Source organism: Octopus sinensis, linkage group LG2 (assembly GCF_006345805.1).
Source record: "Octopus sinensis linkage group LG2, ASM634580v1, whole genome shotgun sequence".
Lineage (NCBI taxonomy): Eukaryota > Metazoa > Mollusca > Cephalopoda > Octopoda > Octopodidae > Octopus > Octopus sinensis.
In genome coordinates this window covers 56,576,781-56,597,479 of record NC_042998.1, presented here as the reverse complement: position 1 = coordinate 56,597,479, position 20,699 = coordinate 56,576,781, and the positions used below count along the sequence as shown (strand labels likewise).

The 20,699-nt window shown below is 37.6% G+C and overlaps 1 protein-coding gene across 1 annotated transcript; it reads left to right on the top strand.

Moving 5' to 3' along the window:
• Positions 1 to 3,852: 3,852 nt before the first annotated feature.
• Positions 3,853 to 20,350, top strand: LOC115230893 (ADP-ribosylation factor-like protein 3). Its single transcript, XM_029801005.2, has 4 exons — positions 3,853 to 4,311; positions 10,423 to 10,603; positions 16,789 to 16,973; positions 19,007 to 20,350. The coding sequence occupies exons 1-4, from the start codon at positions 4,054 to 4,056 to the stop codon at positions 19,169 to 19,171; spliced, it is 789 nt and encodes a 262-aa protein (XP_029656865.1). The 5' UTR covers positions 3,853 to 4,053; the 3' UTR covers positions 19,172 to 20,350.
• Positions 20,351 to 20,699: the final 349 nt, after the last annotated feature.

Sequence of the window (20,699 nt, the reverse complement as noted above, 5' to 3'; positions counted from 1 at the left end):
AGAGATTATTTGTCTTGTAACCAGAGGTTGCGTTTCACATTATTTGTATGAGATATTTCAGCTCATATCTTTTGGCAATTTTTTTTTACTTGTCAATTCACAAACATAACATGCATACAAAAAATTGTACATTATCTATATAAAAATGTTATTGATAAACACTGCTGAAGATAATTCTTTCCCCTCACTTATTATCAATGATCATTCAATGTATTAATCATAACACAACCACAACATATATGGATCATAGGACATAAATGAGCTGAGATTAAAACTGGACATAAGCTGTAGCATGCAGAGAGAAAACTGCACTGGTGCAGGTGGGATATCTATGATGAGTGGTAGTCAGGTTAAGTGTCAGATAATCCAAGTAGAAGTATTATGGCAGTTGTTTCCAACTCCATTTTCGATTACATGTAAATCACAAGTTTATCATGTATGCAAACTCCATTTCAGCTAATCTGAACATTTTGTTCATGTGATAATCTCTAGAACCTTCCTTCAACAAAACCTTAAATATAGCAGCTTTTAGCACAAAAAAAAGCAGAGAGAATTTGGGTTTTGTTGAATCAGTCTCAAGTGAATTTTCTCTCTTATAGCTGCTTTCACAGCTTCATACTCAAACAAGTGCAATACTCCTAATAGCTGTTTTCACAGCTCTATGCCCAATCTGGATAAAGGATCAACACATCATCATCATCATCATCGTTTAACGTCCGTTTTCCGTGCTAGCACGGGTTGGACGGTTCGACCGGGGTCTGGGAAGCCAGGGGCTGCTCCAGGCTCCAGTCTGATCTGGCAGAGCTTCTACGGCTGGATGCCCTTCCTAACGCCAACCACTCTGCGAGTGTAGTGGGTGCTTTTTACGTGCCACCTGCACAGGTGCCAGGGAGGGGTCTGGCATCGGTCATGATCGGTTGGAGCTTTTAACGTGCCAGCGGCACGGAAGCCAGCCAAGGCGGCGCTGGCAACGTTCGGATGGTCTTTTTATGTGCCACCGGCACAGGAGCCAGTTGGGGCGGTGCTGGCATCAGTCACGTTCGGATGGTGCTTTTTATGTGCCACCGGCACAGAAGCCAGTCGGAGCGGCGCTGGCATCGGCCACGTTCGGATAGTGCTTTTTATGTGCCACTGGCACAGGCATCACAACTACTATTTCCATTGATATTTATTTCGACGTTCATGTTCATGTACTTGACTCAACAAGTCTCCTCAAGCACAGCGGCACGTTCTGGGATCCGGGGTACTTTGAATGGGCAGGGGCTATGCGGAACTGATGCAGGAAGCAGCCCGGGTCTTTGCAGTCACAGCATATCTCCAGAGATCTCGGTCCTTCGCCATTGTCTCAGTGAGGCCCAACGCTCTGAGGTCATGCTTGACTACCTCATCCCATGTCTTCCTGGGTCTACCTCTCCCCCTGATACCTTCAACTGTTTGGGAGTGGCACTTCTTCACACATCTCTCCTCATCCATCCGCAGCACATGACCATACCATCGCAAGCGTCGCTCTTGCACACCACATCTGATGCTTCTTATATCCAGCATTTCTCTCAGGGTCACTATGTAATTTCAGCAATGTGAAAAAATCAGCTTAATTATCAATTATCTGTTGAAGAACTCTGGCACCTCAAAGCATAATGTTTATATAAGATTGACTCAGTCTGTATTGCATGTATCCTTGTAATAACAGCAATAAATGATGTATATAAACTGATAAGTGTTTATAATAACCATGACACAGTAACACTAATTTAACTACTGTTTAGACACCAGTACCTGCTATAGGGTTTGTCTCCACATCTTCTAATTTTCTGTATGCTTCTTTAATATCAATTTCATTATAAACAGGTTTTAATTTATTATATATGTCTAAACGCAATTATGCCTCTCCTGGTCTCGATGGTGTTACATACCTACTTCTCAAACGCGGTGGGTACTTTCTTCTAAGCCAACTTTCTCTATTCTTCCAATTCTGACTTGACAATGGTGTTACTCCAGAACAGTGGAAAACTGCCAGTGTCATCCCTCTGTTCAAAAAAGGCGACCGCACATCACCTGTCAACTATCGCCCCATCAGTCTTACTAGCTGCATGGCCAAACTGATGGAATCCTGTATCAGAGAAACCCTCTGGAACTTCTGGAACTCTCACAGCCTCATCCAGCCGTCACAATTCGGATTTATTCCTAACTCCAGCTGCTGTAATCAACTCATCGAGTTTCTTGAGGACGTTACCCAAATCACTGATCGCGGATCCTGGGTGGATGTTGTTTACCTGGACTTTGCTAAGGCTTTTAACTCTGTGCCACACAAAAGACTTATGGTGAAGCTTTCTGCGTTGGATGTAAGAGACAAACTCTATAACTGGTTGAAGTCCTTTATTTTCAGCCGAAAAGAGGTTGTCACAGTTCTAGGACAGCACTCTTCGCCCTATGAGATGACATTTGGTGTACCACAGGGATCTGTTCTTGGCCCCCTTTTATTTGTTGCATATGTTAATGACATAGATGTCAACTTAAAGAATGCCACAGTGCTGAAATATGCAGATGACATCAAGCTGTACCTCGAAATAAAGAGGTCAAATCCTGTACACTATAGATCTCTATTGCAAGCAGACCTGGACACAATGCAGCAGTGGATCATGGACTGGCAACTCAAGCTGGCTGTGGACAAATGTACCACCATGCATTTTGGGAGGAGAAACCCAGTGTCCACCTACTCCCTCCACAACACTAGTCTCAAAAAGTCATGTAAACGTGACCTGGGTGTTATTGTTGACTGATTTGCGTTGGACAAAACACATCGCTAAAATTGTCAAGAAGGCTGAGGGTGTCTTGGCATCACTTACCAAATCCTTTGTGAGCTGCTCTTCGGCTATCTATCTGCAGCTTTATATAGCTATGGTAAGACCTCACCTGGAATTTGCATCACCGGTCTGGAACCCCTATCTTGCCCAGGGTATCAATCGTCTGGAAGCTGTTCAGCGACATGCAACCAAAAGAATACCCTCCATCAGGCATTTGCCATATCCTGAATGCCTTACTTCCCTGGGCATGGACACATAAAATTATCAACCATCGTACAAACAATAACTCTGAGCACCTTTTCAAACTCCACCCATCTAACACCCGTGGACATATTTACAAAGTCAGAAAACAGCACAGCTCCCATGACTTCAGGAAACATTTTTTCACGCTGGGAGTTGCTGAAGCATGGAACAAACTGCCGGCATCAGTTGTTAGTTGTCGGAGCACTGCATCCTTCAAAACTTCCATGCTTTCTGAGATTCGCCAACACTACACCTGATTTTCTCCCCTCCATACACACACAGGCATGTATCTGACTCATACATTGTTCGCTTTCCAGACATTTTTACATTACTGCATGTACTTTATATGCACTTTCTGACAAGTTGTGGTGCACCTGAGCACTGTATACAATAATTTCATTATTATTATTATTAAAGATATAAGTTGGAGAGATCTACCATACAACCCTTGAGCAAATGTTCACCTTACTGTATAACATAAATACCAGTTTTGTCACTTGGGAAAACCATATACCACCCAACTTCACATCGGAATCAGTCAAATTATGAATCATAGCCATCTGTAAAATTAGGGATGATATGCAGGTTGATTTAGATTTTAGCAATTTTTATTCATTTAATGTTTGTAAATATACTAGGTGCTGTTGATTGATAATTAATTCAATACATTGCTGATATTTAGTTTATAAATCTGAAATGATGAAGAGCAAAAACGGTCCTGGCAGGATTTGAACTCATAATTTAGCTGATGGACATAGAGTAAGTCACTTAACCCGGCACAACTTTCTTATTTTCTCGTGCAAATCCTCTCGCGAGAACCGGAAGTGCGCGCCTCCGTTCTCTTACTTTTTAAGAATGTAACAATTGTATCGACTTTTAAAGAATGTGTCAATGAATTGGCTCGAATGAATGGAATAAGTACTTTTAATCGAAACTCGTTCTGACTATCGTCTGTTCCTCTTTCATTCAGCAAGTGAATAATTGGCAAATCTCTCTCCGCTCGAAAATGTGGAAAGGCATACGGCCTTTCGTAGCTATGGTGATTACAGCCGGCTTGTCAATAATAGCCGGTTACACTTTCTATGTCTTGAAGCGACGAAGTCGCGATGATAAGAAAGCAGACGAAACATGTTCTCTGCCTGAGAAAGAAACCAGCGACGAGCCTATCGAGAAGGAAGTTGAAGTTGATGATGGCGACTCGGTGACCACTGTTAACAAGCAACTGCAATCTGAAGAACAAATAAAACAAAATGCCAGTGTAAAGGTAATTGAAATATTTCCAAGACAGTTATAATTTCTTAAACTGGCTTCCATTTCTGGCATCGTTCCAAGATATAGTTGCAACTTCGGTTTTGTTTATGTATTGGTGGGCATAATGTTTATTCATTTGTGTATATATGTAAATAGCTGTTATTGTTTATCCACTATTTCTGTCCAGACCGAGCAAACCTATGCTCAAAAGCGTTCGAACCGTGACCACCCCATCTTTTAGTATGTCTGTTATTTGCATTGTTCACGACACTTAATTTCTTTAAGATAGTAAGGTTTGTTTTAAGGGAGATTTGGATATTATTTCAATGTCAGCGCAGAGGTTGTCCCGCCTAAATAGTAGTATAACTATGGTACCGGTTAAATTCTTGGTGAACAGCGACTGCCACTACGTTCCAGTTTCTACGAAAAGCTTAAATTCACAATTTACCACTTCTTTTCCTCCAAAAGTACCAGCTTCTTGTCTATATAAGCAAAAATCCCAAACGAAGCCGAAATCTTGCACATATACGTTAGTTTGTAAGAACTTCGTAAACTTCGTTGCGTATATTGCCAATACTACGATTGTTATACGTAATTAAATATGCAGATACCATAGTGAAACTAGGCTTCTTAGCGGGAATAAAACGTATATCCAGGTAAACTTATGAAATAAAACACAAATATTTGTAAATAAAAATCAATTAGTATCAATGCTATGAAATATAAATATTTTTATTTAGAATATGCAATGCTGGCTCTTTTAAAGTGAAATACTCCAGCTCGTGGTAAAATTCTGCGCGTGCTAACTCTTGCTATGGTGGTGACTTAACGTTCTAGCTTTAACTACTATTACTGTAAATTCTAAGATTTTAAGAGATTAAAATGTATTAAGAGATCCGTATTTTGAAAACTCTATGACGTCAAAGGTAGCTGAACCTGGCAAGCGACGACGTAGAAGCTTCGTCCCTATAATAGAATTGTACGGTGCATGTGCGCATTGCGGGTGTAGTGATGGAGTTTTAAATTAACTGACTTTACTGATTACTATTTGCAAACTTTTTTTTTTTAGGAGAATGCATTGAATGGTACACATACCCCCATTTTATTCAATAAAACTGAAGCTTAATACTTATGTAAAAAATGTTGCAAACATAAATTCGTATATATATATATATCGCGAGAGAGATAAGGGGAAATTTTTGGAGAAATCGTAAACGGCATGCATTACTGTTTAAAAGAAAGTAGTGATCGCTATTTGCAAAAACTGCCTAGTTAATTAACACTAGGGAGAGAAGAGAAAGGGAGAGCTGGCAGGCAGTCTGCCGCTATAGCAACAGTAGTTAAGCAACAACGTATTGGGTTACGAGCTGAATTGGAGGAGAATAATCGGTGGCTATTACGGAAAGGCTATTTAAAATACCTTAATAGTGGAGTACTTAGGAACTTTTGAGCTAGAGAGGACTGGCCCTGTTCCAGAAATGTATTTCAGAAGCCTACCATAGAAAATACACGTGTTGTCATTGTCAAATTAGCATTCCACACCCACTTAATCAACCCAACACTAGAAGGAATTAATATTGTGCTATAAAGTATTAGAATAATCTTTTCTACTCTAGACACAAGGCCCGAAATTTTTGGGGAGGGGACTAGTCGATTAGATCGACCCAGTATGCAACTGGTACTTAATTTATCGACCCCGAAATGATGAAAGGTAAAGTCGACTTCGGCGGAATTTGAACTCTGAACGTAGCGGCAGACGAAATACCTATTTCGTTACTACCCACAAGGGGCTAAACACAGAGAGGACAAACAAGGACAGACAAACGGATTAAGTCGATTATATCGACTCCAGTGCGTAACTGGTACTTAATTTATCGGTCCCGAATGAATAAAAGGCAAAGTCGACCTCGGCGGAATTTGAACTCAGAACGTAACACATTTCGCCCGGCGTGCTAACGTATCTGCCAGCTCGCCGCCTTGAATGTATTACAATAATGCTTGTAGTCGTAACTAAAAAAAGCTTGATTGATATCGTATATTTTATTTTATCTCTCGACTTCGAGTTCAAATCTTCTCATGGTCGAATTTCCCTTTCATCATTTTTTTTATCAATCAATTAAAAGCCGGGGATATTCTAGAGTCGATGCAATCGAATGAACGAATGAATGAATGAACGAATGAATGAACGAATGTATGTATGTATGTATGTATGTATGTATGTATGTATGTATGTATGTATGTATGCATGCATGCATGTATGTATGTATGCATGCATGCATGCAGATTTTTTTGTGTGTGATTACCACAAGATTCTACACATCCACATATTGCACATTAATTGATATATATATATATATATATATATATATATATATATATATATATTTTGGCTTCGCAAGAAAGTCCTTTCGTTTTTGCTGAGTCACGAATTTTTGAATGACTTTTGTCAGTGTTATGATTTTTTTTCCTTTTGATAGTTGATAGCTGCTACTTTTAGCTTACTTTAGAAGCAAGTTGCACGTAATTTTGTTTATAGCTGTTAGTTCAGTATCAATTTTAACGTGGAGTGCAAAAACGAACATGAAAAATGGATTGTCTACAATATTATCAATCGAAAACGATTATGGTCCAAGCGTAATGAGCCAGCACAAACGACGTTGAAAGCTGAATTGCATAAAAAAAAAAAAAAGGTCATGCTGTCAATTTGGTGGAATTACAAAGATGTGTATATTGAGCTGCTTCCAAGGAACCAAACGATCAATTCAGATGTTTTTCTGTCAACAACTAATGAAACTGGAGGAAGCAATCAAAGAAAAACGGCCAGAATTGTCAAATCCAATGCTAGACCACACATCTTTGCTAACTCATGAAAAATTATTGGAGCTTGGTTGGGAAGTGATGTCACAGCCATCATATAGCCCTGTCCTTGCACATTCATTTCACACTAAAAAACCAAAATTACTTTCTTGCCAGCCCAATATATGTATATATATATATATAGAAGCTATAGAGTGACTCAAAGTCCGATAGTTTCATGTGTTGGCATTTATCAAACTAACTAGTTTGATCAATGCCAATACTTGAAACTCTCAGACCTTCAGTCACTCTGTTGTTTCTGCTAAATATTAATAAAAAATATACATATACTCATATTTTGAATTCTATTTTTCCTGTTTGCACCAACATACCTACATATATATATATATATGTATATATATATATATATATATACACAAATTGAGATAGGGGTTGCAAATTCAACCCTCCATGGGATAACATATATCCAATATACTGCTAGTGAAGTACCCAACAAAGTTAATACATAAATGTTAAGAATTGTGATGCAATTAATTCATTTATTGTATTGCATGGGCAAAGGTAAAATTATTTTTACCATAAATTAATAATACAAAATAAGAAAATGGAGAAATACATCTAAATCATTTATTAACCACCAGATAATACCCAATCACATACTTTATTAAACCGCTACATAAGAACATTAAGGTTAAACATAAAAATATATAACAAAACAGCGTACATGAATGAGTAATACAATACAATAAGTACAATCATTATAAGAGGATATAAATAAATAAATATAAATAGATATAAATATACACTATATATATATAAATCTGTAGTGCAATATATGGTAATCATAAAAAAGCTCCTCTGGTGGACTGGGCTACATCCACATAGTAATCCGATACTGAGTGTAATGTGGAGTCCTATGCAGCTGAAATCCAGTAGATCCAGTCTATGAAATTATTCTATGAGGAGTGCATGCAGGTGGTATGAGAGATGAATATATTTCACCAGTTGATAACCATTGGATGATGACCATTTCACAGTCTCTATCACGTTATAATAATTCCTATATAAGTGTGTAATAAATTATTCTACATGTCTACACTTATATGCATGCTATAAATTGCATAGTACTTGTGTATATTTAAAACTCAATTCAGATATAGAAGGCTAGCTCTTTAGATCAACAGAATATTCTGGTTACATCAACTCTCATAAATTACATCAGCTGGTGAAATAAATATATTCATCTCTCCTACCCGCTGACTTTTTATTTTACACACACACTCACACACACACACACACACACACACACTCAGTTCCTTATAAATTTTGTAATAAGGCAAAAACTAATAACTATGGTTTTTCATTACATTACATACTTATGGACATGTTCAATTCATTTCCATATAGTGGATGTTAATAATAATAATAATAATAATAATCCTTTATACTATAGGCACAAGGCCTGAAACTCTGGAGGAGGGGGCTAGTTGATTACATTGACTCCAGTGCTCGACTGGTACTTATTTCATCAAGGATGAAAGGTAAAGTCGACCTTGGTGGGATTTGAACTCAGAACGTAAGAACAGACGAAATGGTGCTAAGCATTTTCGCCTGGTGTGCTAATGATTCTGCCAGCTAACTGCCTTCCTAATAATAATAATAATAATTATTATAATGATAACTGATTCTTTTGTTACTACAAGAGCAACAGATGAGGGAACATTGCAAGGGCAGTTTATAAAATGTGGAGCGTGTTACACTAAAATCAAATGAAAGAGTGGTATATACAGTTTACAAATGTATGATTGAGTCTTTCGAAAGAACAGTTGTTACCTTGGATTTATGAAGAAACACTAACAGACTAATGGAAGCAATGTACATTTGCTACCTTTGCCCAACTATACTGTGGCAGCATCTTCTCATTTCATTTTTGATTGAAAATGGCAAACATGCCAGTAACCTAATCTTAGTTCCTATCCATAAGGGGTGGGGGAAAATTAAACTAAAACCCTTAAAGTTTGGCATGCCATGATGCTGACCAGCAGCTTGAATTTGTTTCAATCATTATATCATTTCTTGTCAAACTGGATAAATTACTGCAAAAATTATGTGGTTGAAAAGTTAACAGGTTTGCAGTTTCTCATTTAATATAATGCTGAGTCCTAAAAGGCATTTCACCTGTCCTTACATTCTGAGCTCAAATTCTGCCAAGATGAACTTTGCCATTTGTCCTTTTGGGTCAATAAAATAAGTACCAGTTGAGTACAGGGGTTGATGCAACTGTCTTAGCCTTTCCTGCAAAATTACTGGCTTTGTGCCAAAATCTGAAACCAATATGATGCCAAGTCTCTGTTGAAATATTAGCAATGCCTGATATCAGGTATTCATATAGTTGCATGTTTCTGAACAGTTTCCAGGAGATTGATTTTATCCTCCCCACAAAAGTCTGCTTTTGTGCTGAAGTTAGAAATCATTGTTATTAACACTGATGTCACTAAAATTTTAGTTGAATTGGTTTGTATTGCATTGCTATATTCCTTAATGATAACCCTTTAGTTTTCTTCATCCAGCTTCAATGCTCTCAATGATAAAATTCTTGTTAAAAAGAACCAGTGAAAGAGAAATGCCTTTGATTAAATGATAATACATCTATTCTTACTTATCATGGAGATTTGGTTCTGAAAAAAAAACAAACAAAAAAACAAAAACAGTGATAAATGAATTAGTGATAACTGAATTATCTCTACTCACTTTGTAATTGGGAAAAAATGGCAGATTAATTGATATCAAATGTGAGGTCCACACTTCAACCATCATGGTTTTATTGATCATCTCCACCATTTCATGTAGAAGATGTACTCATCTGCCTCGTTTGTTAGAAGAATCAGGCATGTTGATATTCTTTCTTTTCACTGAACCCATGTTGATGGGTTCGAGCATGTAAATCCAAATAAAACATAGACTTGCATGGTGGTGTAAACACAAGTGCATTTAGTGTAGCCGAGAATTGTGAGTGGTTGCTGGAGAGCATTTTTGTTGTACAAGCAGAATCTTTGACTGATTGCTAATCTATGTTATCACAGATCAATCGGTGATAAGCATAACATGGTTCACAATTGAGCACACTATGATATCTTGGATCAGTGATGAATGAATCACTGATAAATAAGGTTACATGTGTATATTTTCAGAAGTACTATTTGGATTAGTTATTTTGAAGTTAAGCATTCTTTTTTTTTTTATAATGCTATAATGTGAAACCACTGTAACTATTAAATTCTCTCTATCAATTTTTATTTCTATTCAGACTACCAGAATAGATGATCACAATAAAAAAAGAGTATTAGTGCTTGGTGTTGAAAAAGCTGGAAAGACAACATTTATCTCAGCCATGAGTAATCAACTGAGCTCAGAAAAATATGTTCCAACACAGGGGTTTTCTGTTGTGACAACTTCAGTTGGAGAAAAAGCTCTCAATTTTTGGGAAGGTAATTTTCAAAACTACTTTTGATACTGTTTTTTCTATATTTTGTTTATATTACTGTTGTTTGTTCTAAAACTAAATAAGGAGGTGCAGGAATTATTATGTGTGGTTCCCAAACACATGGTTCCAGGTTCAATTCTGCTTAGCGAAAGGGTTTTCTACTATAGCCCCAGGGTGACCAAAAACTTGTGAATAGGTTTGGTAGAGGGAAACTGAAAGAAGTCCATCAATATATGAGTGTTTGTGTGTGTCTCCCTTGCTTGACATTATGCATAATTGTAAAAGAGTGTTCTCATCATATAAGTGATATTCTTCATTTTCAAGCATTTAATATCCCTCACCTTACTGACAACATCCTTTTACAGGGCTTGTACAGCTCTTACCAACCAATGGTCCATTGACCACCAGATAAGGGATAGGGGGACCCTGTCAAAGGCTTTCTCCAAGTCAACAAAAGCCAAGTACAGTTGCCTTACCACTGGTGCTTCTGCCTGGCACAAAACCAAACTGCATCTCATCTAGGCTAACTCTCTTCCTAATTAGTTGGGCTATGACCCTCTCTCTAACTTTCATCACCTGATCTAATAATTTGATACCCCTGTAGTTATTTCTATCTAATGCATCACCCTTCCCCTTGTAGCAGTTGACTATGGTGCTGCTACACTAGTCATTGGGTATGACTCCTTCATGAACTACCTGATTTACAATGCGGGTGACAAGACCATAACCCACACCGCCTGATATTTTAAGCATCTCAGCAGTGATTCCTGATGGGCCTGGTGCTTTCCCTGTCTTCATATCCTTAATTGCTTTATCTACCAGGGTACTGTCGATTCGGGTTGCTGGTCCCTCAATTGGGTTAACCTTTGGCAGACTCTCCTCCTCCTATTCATTCTCCACATTCAGCAGTCTTTCATAATGGCATCTCCAAGCCTCTTTCTTTGCCAAATCATTAATTGCAAGGGCACTATCATCCATGCAAACACATTTCTCTCCTATGACATCACGGTTTTCTCTCACACACTGTCTTGCAATCCGAAATGCTTCAGTTCTTTGGTCCTCATGTTGCTGAACATTGGGAAACTTCTTTTCTGCTACTCCCTTGGCTATATATACCTGTCTCCTAGCTTCCCTTTTAGCTATCTGATACATTCTCCTGCTACCCCCACCCTTCCAGGACTTCCAAGCCTGTTTCTTTGCTCTAATGGCCCTGTCTACAGTATTGTTCCACCACCAGGTTACCCTAGGTCAGGAAGGGACTTTGCACCAGCCACAGATTTGGTTTGTGGCATTCAGCAAGCTGTCTTGCAGGAATTTCCAGCTGCCTTCTATGTCACAGGACTGTAGCTCCTCTTCCCTCCCATCAAATTTCTCGGGAAGGATATCCCTAAATCTCTGACCATGTGAAGGGTTCTTAAGCTTCCAAGTCCTTCTTTTTCAGATTGGTCTGCTTTTTGGTATCCTTCTGTCTCGAGTCTAAAGTCACTAATAACTAGTCTATGCTGGGGAGTACATTCTTCACCAGAGTATGTCTTTTTTTATTTAAGAGCAATCATGCATCCAGCTGTCTGGTGAGAATGAAATCAATCTGGCTAGCAGAGTCACCTGATTGATAGGTTATCAGATGGTTAGCTAGCTTCCTAAAGTTAGTTTGCAGATCAATAGGTTATTTGCATTGCAGAACTGCAGGAGCCTAGTTCCCTCTTCATTTCTGGTACCAACTCCATGGCCTCCATGTACACCATGGAAGATACCAGGTTGCTGTCCGACATAACCATTAAAATCTCCAGTCACAGAGGTGAGATCATTGTCAGCCGTCTTTGAGGTTACCTGCAGAAGAATATCCTAAAAGTGATCCTTCTGTTCATTTGGTTGGCCCGCTTGTGGGCAGAGACCCCTCCCCAAGATACAATACAAAAGCTGAAGCTGTATATAAATTTATGTAGCTCTACTGATACATAATACTTTGTGCTTTTAGTGTCATGTTTTTTCTTTTGCCTGGATACAAAGTCTTAATATTTTAGAGGGCATATGAAGTTGTGATATTCATACTTTTAAATGATTGTTTCTCTTGTTCGTTTATAAATTAACAATATCATTCTTCTTAATTACACAGAACTGTAAACAATACAAACGTTATTAATAGATTTGATTCTGTGTTATAAAGGTGTTCTTCCTTTAGTACATCAACTGAACAAGATAGGAAGATTATAATAACATTTTCAAAGTAACAGTGTAATGTAGTTTTAGAATATACACATACATAGGCCCTGTGTGGTAAGAAGCTTGTTTCACAGCCACATGGTTCTGAGTTCAGTTCCACTGTGTGGCACCTTGGGCAAGTGTCTTCTATTATACCCTCAGGCTAAATAAAGTCGATTTGGTAGACAGAAACTGAAAGAACTCCATCGTATACATATGTGTGTGTTTGTCCCTCACCACTGCTTGACAACTGATGCTGGTGTATTTACATTCTTGTAACGTAGCATTTCAGCAAAAACAACTGCTAGAATAAATATTAGGCTTAAAAGAATATGTACTGACTGTGGTTAATTCATGTGACTAAAAATTCTCCAAGGTGGTACCCCAGCATGGTTGCAGTCTAATGACTGAAACGAGTGAAAAATAAAAGATATTCCATTTGTGAAAACTTGGATAGCTTTATGGTTCTTTGAGTTCTTTGAGCTTTGTGGTTGTTTTTTTTTTCTCTAGGATTCATAAGGCCATTTGCTTAGTTTCCATGGCATTTAAGTGACCAAAATCACAACAGTCTTCTAGACTGTTGTACAACAGATCAAGGCCAGCAATTTTGATGGGAGGGGCAATTCAATTACATTAGGCCCAGAACTTTGTATTGACCTCTCAAAAGTGAGGAAAGCAAAGTTGACCTCAGCAGTATTTGAACTCAAATTGTAAAAGAGCTTGAAGAAATGCACCAAGTCTAGTGTGCTAATGATTCTGTTCATAACCTTTCTTTGGTTTAATAAGTTATTAATTAGGCAAAAAGCTTTGGACAATCAGAGTTTGTTATCTTGAGGTGCAACAGAATCTGTTACCTGTTTTTACTGCTATGTTAATGAAAAGAAATAAATGTCATTATAAAAATTATGAACTGAAAGCCAATTATTAGTTTTCACTTCTAACAATTAACCCAACCTATAACCATCAGAATATAATAGGATGCTCCTTCAGGCATAGAGTCTGACCAAGACAGATCTTGTTCTAAATTCTTTTCTACCAAAGTTAAGTAAAACTTTCTTTGTTCTACAGTTTATACTTGTGATTGTTTAGCCTCAGGTTAACTCTAATCAAAAAGGTCTATGATCAAAAGCAATGAACATTCCGTTCTCATATAAAATGGTAGGAGAGTGTTATTTGAGAAAGATTTTATTGCTATTTCTAGCAGTTAGAGCGGCCACATAGTGACTCCTTCATTGACTCATGTATATCCTAACAGGTATAGTGTATTGAAGTAAAGGTTGAATTTTTTTTTTTTTTTTTTGACCCCCTTCAGTCAGACACTGACCATGGGTTTGCACCTAGAGAGTTACCCTCTGATGCACAAGTCTGGGCAAGGTTGTTTTATGGAAGACCAGCAGTCGCCCATGCATACCGGTCTCCCCTCTCCACGTCACCGATGTTGTCCAGAGGAAAGGCAAAGGGGCCGATACAGCTTGGCACCTGTGACGTCGCAACTCATTTCTACAGCTGAGTGAACTGGAGCAACGTGAAATAAAGTGTCTTGCTCAAGAACATAACATGCAGCCCTGTCCGGGATTCAAGCTCACAACCTCACGATCGTAAGCTCGACGCTCTAACCACTGAGCCACGCGACTTCACAAAGGTTGAATATTGACTCGAGAAACAGATAAATAGAAGAAACCATAAGTGTATAACCAAGGTTTTACTCTTTTAACACATAATTCTAAAAGTATTCAATATTTTATATTCATATAAAAGCAACTGGAGTTTTGAAATGAAAAAAACATGATTCTCTGTAATTTATACTTTTAAAGAGTGTTACCAAAAGGTAATGTGTGAATAAATTTAGGTATGTCTATTCTGATATGAATGCTTCATGCAGTTCTCAATCTATCTTGGTAGCAACACCCTACAAAGCAGTGACTGAATGGCAGATTCCTTGCTACCATCACCTTGATAATCAGAGAAAGAAGAATGTGTTATGCAGGACACTGCTGGAGAAGCAAGGATGAAATTTCCAATGATTTCCTTCTTTGGAAACCCAAACATGGACATACAGATATTAGCAGAATGAGAAGATGCTGTATCCCTCAACTTGTAGAAAACATTGAATGTGCGGTTGAGGATATGAAGACTGCTATGGAAGACCAGGACATCTGGTGTAGAAGATGTGCATTGGTTCAAGCAGGTTGCGCAACCAGATGGATATCATAATGAAATTATTGTATATAGTGCCCAGGTACACTACATCTCATCAGAACTAGTAACAAAAACTGCAGGAACAGTACATAGAATATGCACAGGAAGTGAACAGTGAATAAGTTTAAAAAATAAGTTGGGGTATCAGTTGGTGAATTTTAGGAATCATGGGAGTTTTGAAGGATAAAGTGTCTTGACAGCTAACAACTGATACAAGTAGTTTATTCCATGCTTCAGCAATTCTGAGCACGGAAAAATGTTTGCAAAAGTCTTGGGTGCTGTATTGTTTTTTTTATTTTGTAAGCGTGTCCACAAGTGTTTGACATATGGAATTCAAAACGGTGCCCAAGGTTGTTGTTGGAAAGATGGTGGATTATCTTGCAGTTGTTTACCAAGTCAGTTGTCAGACATCAGAGCTTTAATGTGTGCATGCCCAGGAAAGTAAGATGTTCAGGGTATGGCAGATGCCTGACTGAGTATTCATCTCATTGCATGTTTCTGAACAGTTTCCAGAAAATTGATATGCTGATCTAGACTGGTGATGCAAACTCTAACTATGGATGTACTGTAGTCAAAGACAGCTTTAAATAGATAGCAGGAGAGCGGCTGACAAAGTTCTTACTGAGTAATGCTAAGATACCCTCAGCCTTGTTGACAATTTTAGAGATGTGATTTGTCTGGTGGTTGGACATGGCCACTTTAAAGTGTAACTCTTATTTCTGAGTTACTCTTATAACAGTTGTATTGTGAGTGGAAAAATATGATACTATATTCTTACTAGACCAAGTAGATGATCAAAATTCAATTTCAAATTGAAACAATTTCGCTAGACACGCTTTACTAACTTTGGAAAATGCAGTAATGTCACAAAAGTTCCTTACATATTTTTGCCTAAAGTTCTTTAAAATCCTGTCTACAGAAGAAAACTGGAGTTACTGAGATTTTTTGCATTAAATATTGCTATGAGTACCATCTGAGCGTGATCGTTGCCAGAGCGGCTAACTGGCTTCCGTGCCGCTGGCATGTAGGAAGCACCATTTGAGCGGGATCGTTACCAGCATTGCCTTACTGGCACCTGTGCCGTTGTTGGCATGTGTAAAAAAATTCAAGCGAGGTCGTTGCCAGTACCGCCTGTCTGGCCCAAAAAATTCGAGCGAGGTCGTTGCCAGTACCGCCTGTCTGGCCCAAAAAATTCGAGCGAGGTCGTTGCCAGTATCGCCTGTCTGGCCCAAAAAATTCGAGCGAGGTTGTTGCCAGTACCGCCTGACTGGCCCCAGTACCAGTGGCATGTAAAAGCACCCACTACACTCTCGGAGTGGTTGGCGTTAGGAAGGGCATTCAGCTGTAGAAACTCTGCCAGATCAAGACTGGAGCTTAGTGCAGCCATCTGGTTTGCCAGCCCACAGTCAAACCGTCCAACCCATGCTAGCATGGAAAGCGGACGTTAAACGACGATGATGATGATGATTGATTTCAAATTTTGGGGTCAATAAAGCAATTATCAGTTGAACACTGGAGTCAATGTAATTGATTTACCCTCTCCTCTGAAACTACTGGCCTGGTGCCAGAATGTGAAGACTGACTAAACATTTTGCCCAGTGTGCTAACAATTCTGCCAGCTTGCCACCTTCATTTTTTTGCATCAAATATTAAAGTTTGTAGTTTGCTTCATGTGCCTTTACTTCATTGAAAGTTTTCACATGATTAAAGTTGGTTGTGTGAAGCTAACCCTGTATATTATTAGCATTAAAAATTACCTAACTACACCTGTATCTGACTTATTTTCAGTTGGTGGTGCACCAAACCTTCGACCACACTGGGGCCGTTACATTGATGGAACAAATCTTTTGCTTTATGTTATTGATTCAACTGATGCTAAACTTGTAGACCTTGCTAAAGATGAGCTGAATAAACTTGTCAAAGCCAACCAGTATTTGGATACTATTCCATGGTTAATTATTGCCAGTAAACAGGTAAGTTAAAATTTAAAATAATTTAATTTTCTGAAAGATTTTTTCTACTATTTTATCTCCTTGCAGCCTACAATAATAGATATTGAGAAAACTGACCCAACAACAAAGTCTTTACCTGTTAGAGTTAACAAATTTCACTCAGAAATCACACCCTTCAACTTTACGAAAAGGACACATTGGATAATGTACTCTTCTTTTAATATTTGTAATACTTTAATCAGAGAAGGAAGGATAGTACTCTAGACATAAAGGACTCTAAGACTGGTGGGAGGAAGGGTAAAAGTTATCCCCAAACTGGAAGATTGGCCCAGATTTTTGTAGCAGTGAACTACACTTAAGGCACCAAGTTAAGGTGGTCAAGTTAAACTGGGCAATGGATTTCATCATTCCACCAGCACTAGAGAAACTCTCTGTTAGAACTAAAGTGTCCCCTCTATACAATCAAATTTTATTTAGGGTTACTGCTTTGAATATTAAATGATGATGATGCCTTCATGCAGATTGCAGTGTCCACATCTCTTCCATGCAGTTAGAAAAGAGTCTTTTTCATCGATCTTTGATTTGTTCAGTTTATTCAGTGTTTAAGATAATCACCTTTGGCAGTGAGCTGGCAGAAGCGTTAGCACGTCAGGCGAAATGCTTAACGGCATTTCGTCTGCCGCTACGTTCTGAGTTCAAATTCCGCCACGGTCGACTTTGCCTTTCATCCTTTTGGGGGGTCGATAAATTAAGTATCAGTTACGCACTGGGGTCGATGTAATCGACTTAATCCCTTTGTCTGTCCTTGTTTGACCCCTCTATATTTAGCCCCTTGTGGGCAATAAAGAAATAAGATAATCACCTTTGCTATGGCTGTGAAGCTGCATCTCTCCATAATTTTTGGAATTTCTCTGGCTGCCTTCATGGTCTAAAGCAGGCACAGACAGGCAGGGTGTCTCTAATATGTTGGCAGGAGGTGTCTTTCTGGCATTATGTAGGAGGTGAGATTTAGGTACCAAGCCATTTATCCTTGTGGGATTAGTATGGCAGTGGAGGTACATCTTTCCATAATGATGCTAAGAATACTTCATGTTCCTTCCCGTTGTTTTTGAAGAATGTAAGACATTATACAGTGTGTCATTGTTTTTCCCAAAGTGGCTGGGTATGATCTGAAGGAGCTGTTATTTCTAGTAGGTCAAGCACAACTCCTGTAGTTTGTACCACTATAGCCTTATTAAACTATATTTACATATGTAACAGTTATGTTTTTAGATGTAGTCGGGGGTCACCAATTCTAACGGTTGTTGTTTGGTTGCCAGTATGCAAGATGGAAGAATAGTGATTGAAGTTGTAAAGAAATATTTATTTACTGTTACTTTGTATATGTCCAAAACCATGACATGTTGGTATGTATAACTAGGAAATGGAAATGCATGTGAGGTAAAAAGAGTTAATTTTGGCCGGTATGTGTGTACACGACCTCATAGTAGTATATATAGAGAGATATGGTAATGTTACAGAGAGTGAGTGGTGGGACGAACAATTGCTTTGTTGGTGAGTTACCATAGTTGTCCCTTTGTGCCTTTTCCTTTAGAGACAGCATTTTGTTCAGCCAGTCAACCAGACTCAGTTCTCACCAACTGACTTTGGCTTACAGAGTTCTTGTTTTTATAACTATCCAAAACCAGCCAGAAGGATAGACATATTGTTGAGAACAATAGATTTCGTTGGCGGTCTGTTATCTCTATTCTAGCTTTTGGTGGCCTAGAAGAGGTTAGAAAAGTCAAGTGGCAAAGACATTATTCTGCATAGCAAAGGCATCTGGCAAATGTAACTATTTGTTTTATTATGAGAAAAGTGCTGTTGAACTGTTAAGTGAAATTTGGTGATTGAGGATCGAATCCACACCATGCCTGCATGATGCACTACACATACATTCAAGAGTCACATTATCTTCCCCAATTAATAAATAGCATTAATTATACTCAGTTAAATGAATTTCTAAATGCCTGGCTGTTTGCTATTTTTTCTTTTCTTTTTTTTTTTTCTAAAAGGATTTGCTTGGAGCTATGAGTCCTGACGAAATCCGAGAATTGTTAAACATACCACAAGTACCAAAACAGCCTGAAAAAATAGTAATTGGAATGGAACTTCCCGCTAAAGGTTTGAAGAAGGGCATTTCCAAAGTGAAGAGCTTTCTAACTGAAACAGCATTTTAGCTTGAGGTACATTTAGAAAGAATAATAGAAAGTGTAGCATAGTTTATTTAAAGAAACTTCTACTTCACTTCTGCCCACAGTATCACCAATTGTAAATATCAAGATAGTATTTTGTTTGAAATTGTTACTATTTTGATGAATTCTGCATATCATTCTCTATTTTTATCATCGTTTTTCACAGCAACTTTATTTACAATGTTGCCACTTGTTTATCCAGTAGAATATACAACAACTGGCTAGTGTTTAGCTTATATTTATGATAAAATAAATTATTATCCCTATACCAAAGAAAAGAAATGTCAGGCCCTCCAAATTGGAACTTTATCCAATATAAAATTTTCTATAAAAGATCTGATACGCAGCTTCGACTGCATTTTATGTATTAAAGTAAGGTGACCTTCATGTTTTTGTGATCATCTGTATTTATTTTTCATACCACGTATAATTCAAACCGTTTCCTACAATATTTTGAAAATATTGTGAAGGTAATCCAACCTATTGCATTTCAGTGACTTTCGTTGTAACTTTAAGAAATTAAAATGAAATAAAATTAATGTATTTTGTCAGTTCAATCAGTTCAAAAAATCATGTTATTATGGATAACTGGACAGTTAACTTTAGATTATTTTGTTACTTAATACTTATTATAAAATTGAAATTATTTATTATGAATTGATTTCCTTTACATCTGCAAATTTGATTTGTATCATCTGTTAAATTGAATGTTTTTTTTTGTCAAATAACTAATTGTTTTCCTACCATTTATTTAGTTTTTTTTTTTCTTTTAGTTTATTCATATTTTTTCTTAAGTTTTGCTAATTAGAAGCCGTAATTTCAGATACAGGGAATAGTCCTGAAAACGTAAATTGCATTCCAAAATATGCTTCTCACCATTACAAATTTATAACTTGTTTTTAGTACAAGTTTATCCTTTCTAAACACAGTGGGTCATTGTGGCCTTATCTGTAAATACAAGGTTTTTTCTTTATTTTCATTTAAATTGCCTTTTTATATTTATATATTTTTCATTTTTCTGTCTTAAGTATGAAGGAGTTTCTTTTTATATTTAAATAAATCAATACTGTTGCAATGAGAAATTATATTTATAATCAAATATTTTGCGTTTTTTATAAACTAGTTTATTATTCCACCTCTGATAAACATGATTAAAAAAAAAAAACTACAGTATTAAAGTGTTGTTCTATTTTTACCTAGAATATAGGAAGGCAAGTTATCAAAGCTAGTTTGTTCAGTAAAATAGAAAATATAATCATTTAATGTCCACTTCCACATGCTTATATCGGTAGGATTTTCTATGGCTGGTTGCCCTTCTTGTTGCCTAACCTCACATATTTTCAAGCAACAAAGATGGGCTCTGCTTGTATGACAGTGATGCTTGTGTAGGCACATACACACACATGTACATATACATACACAATGAGATTTATCCAGTTGCCATCTAGTATATCCACTCATACCCAGGGATGTAGTGGAAGGTATGTGGGACTGAACCGAAGACCACATTGTT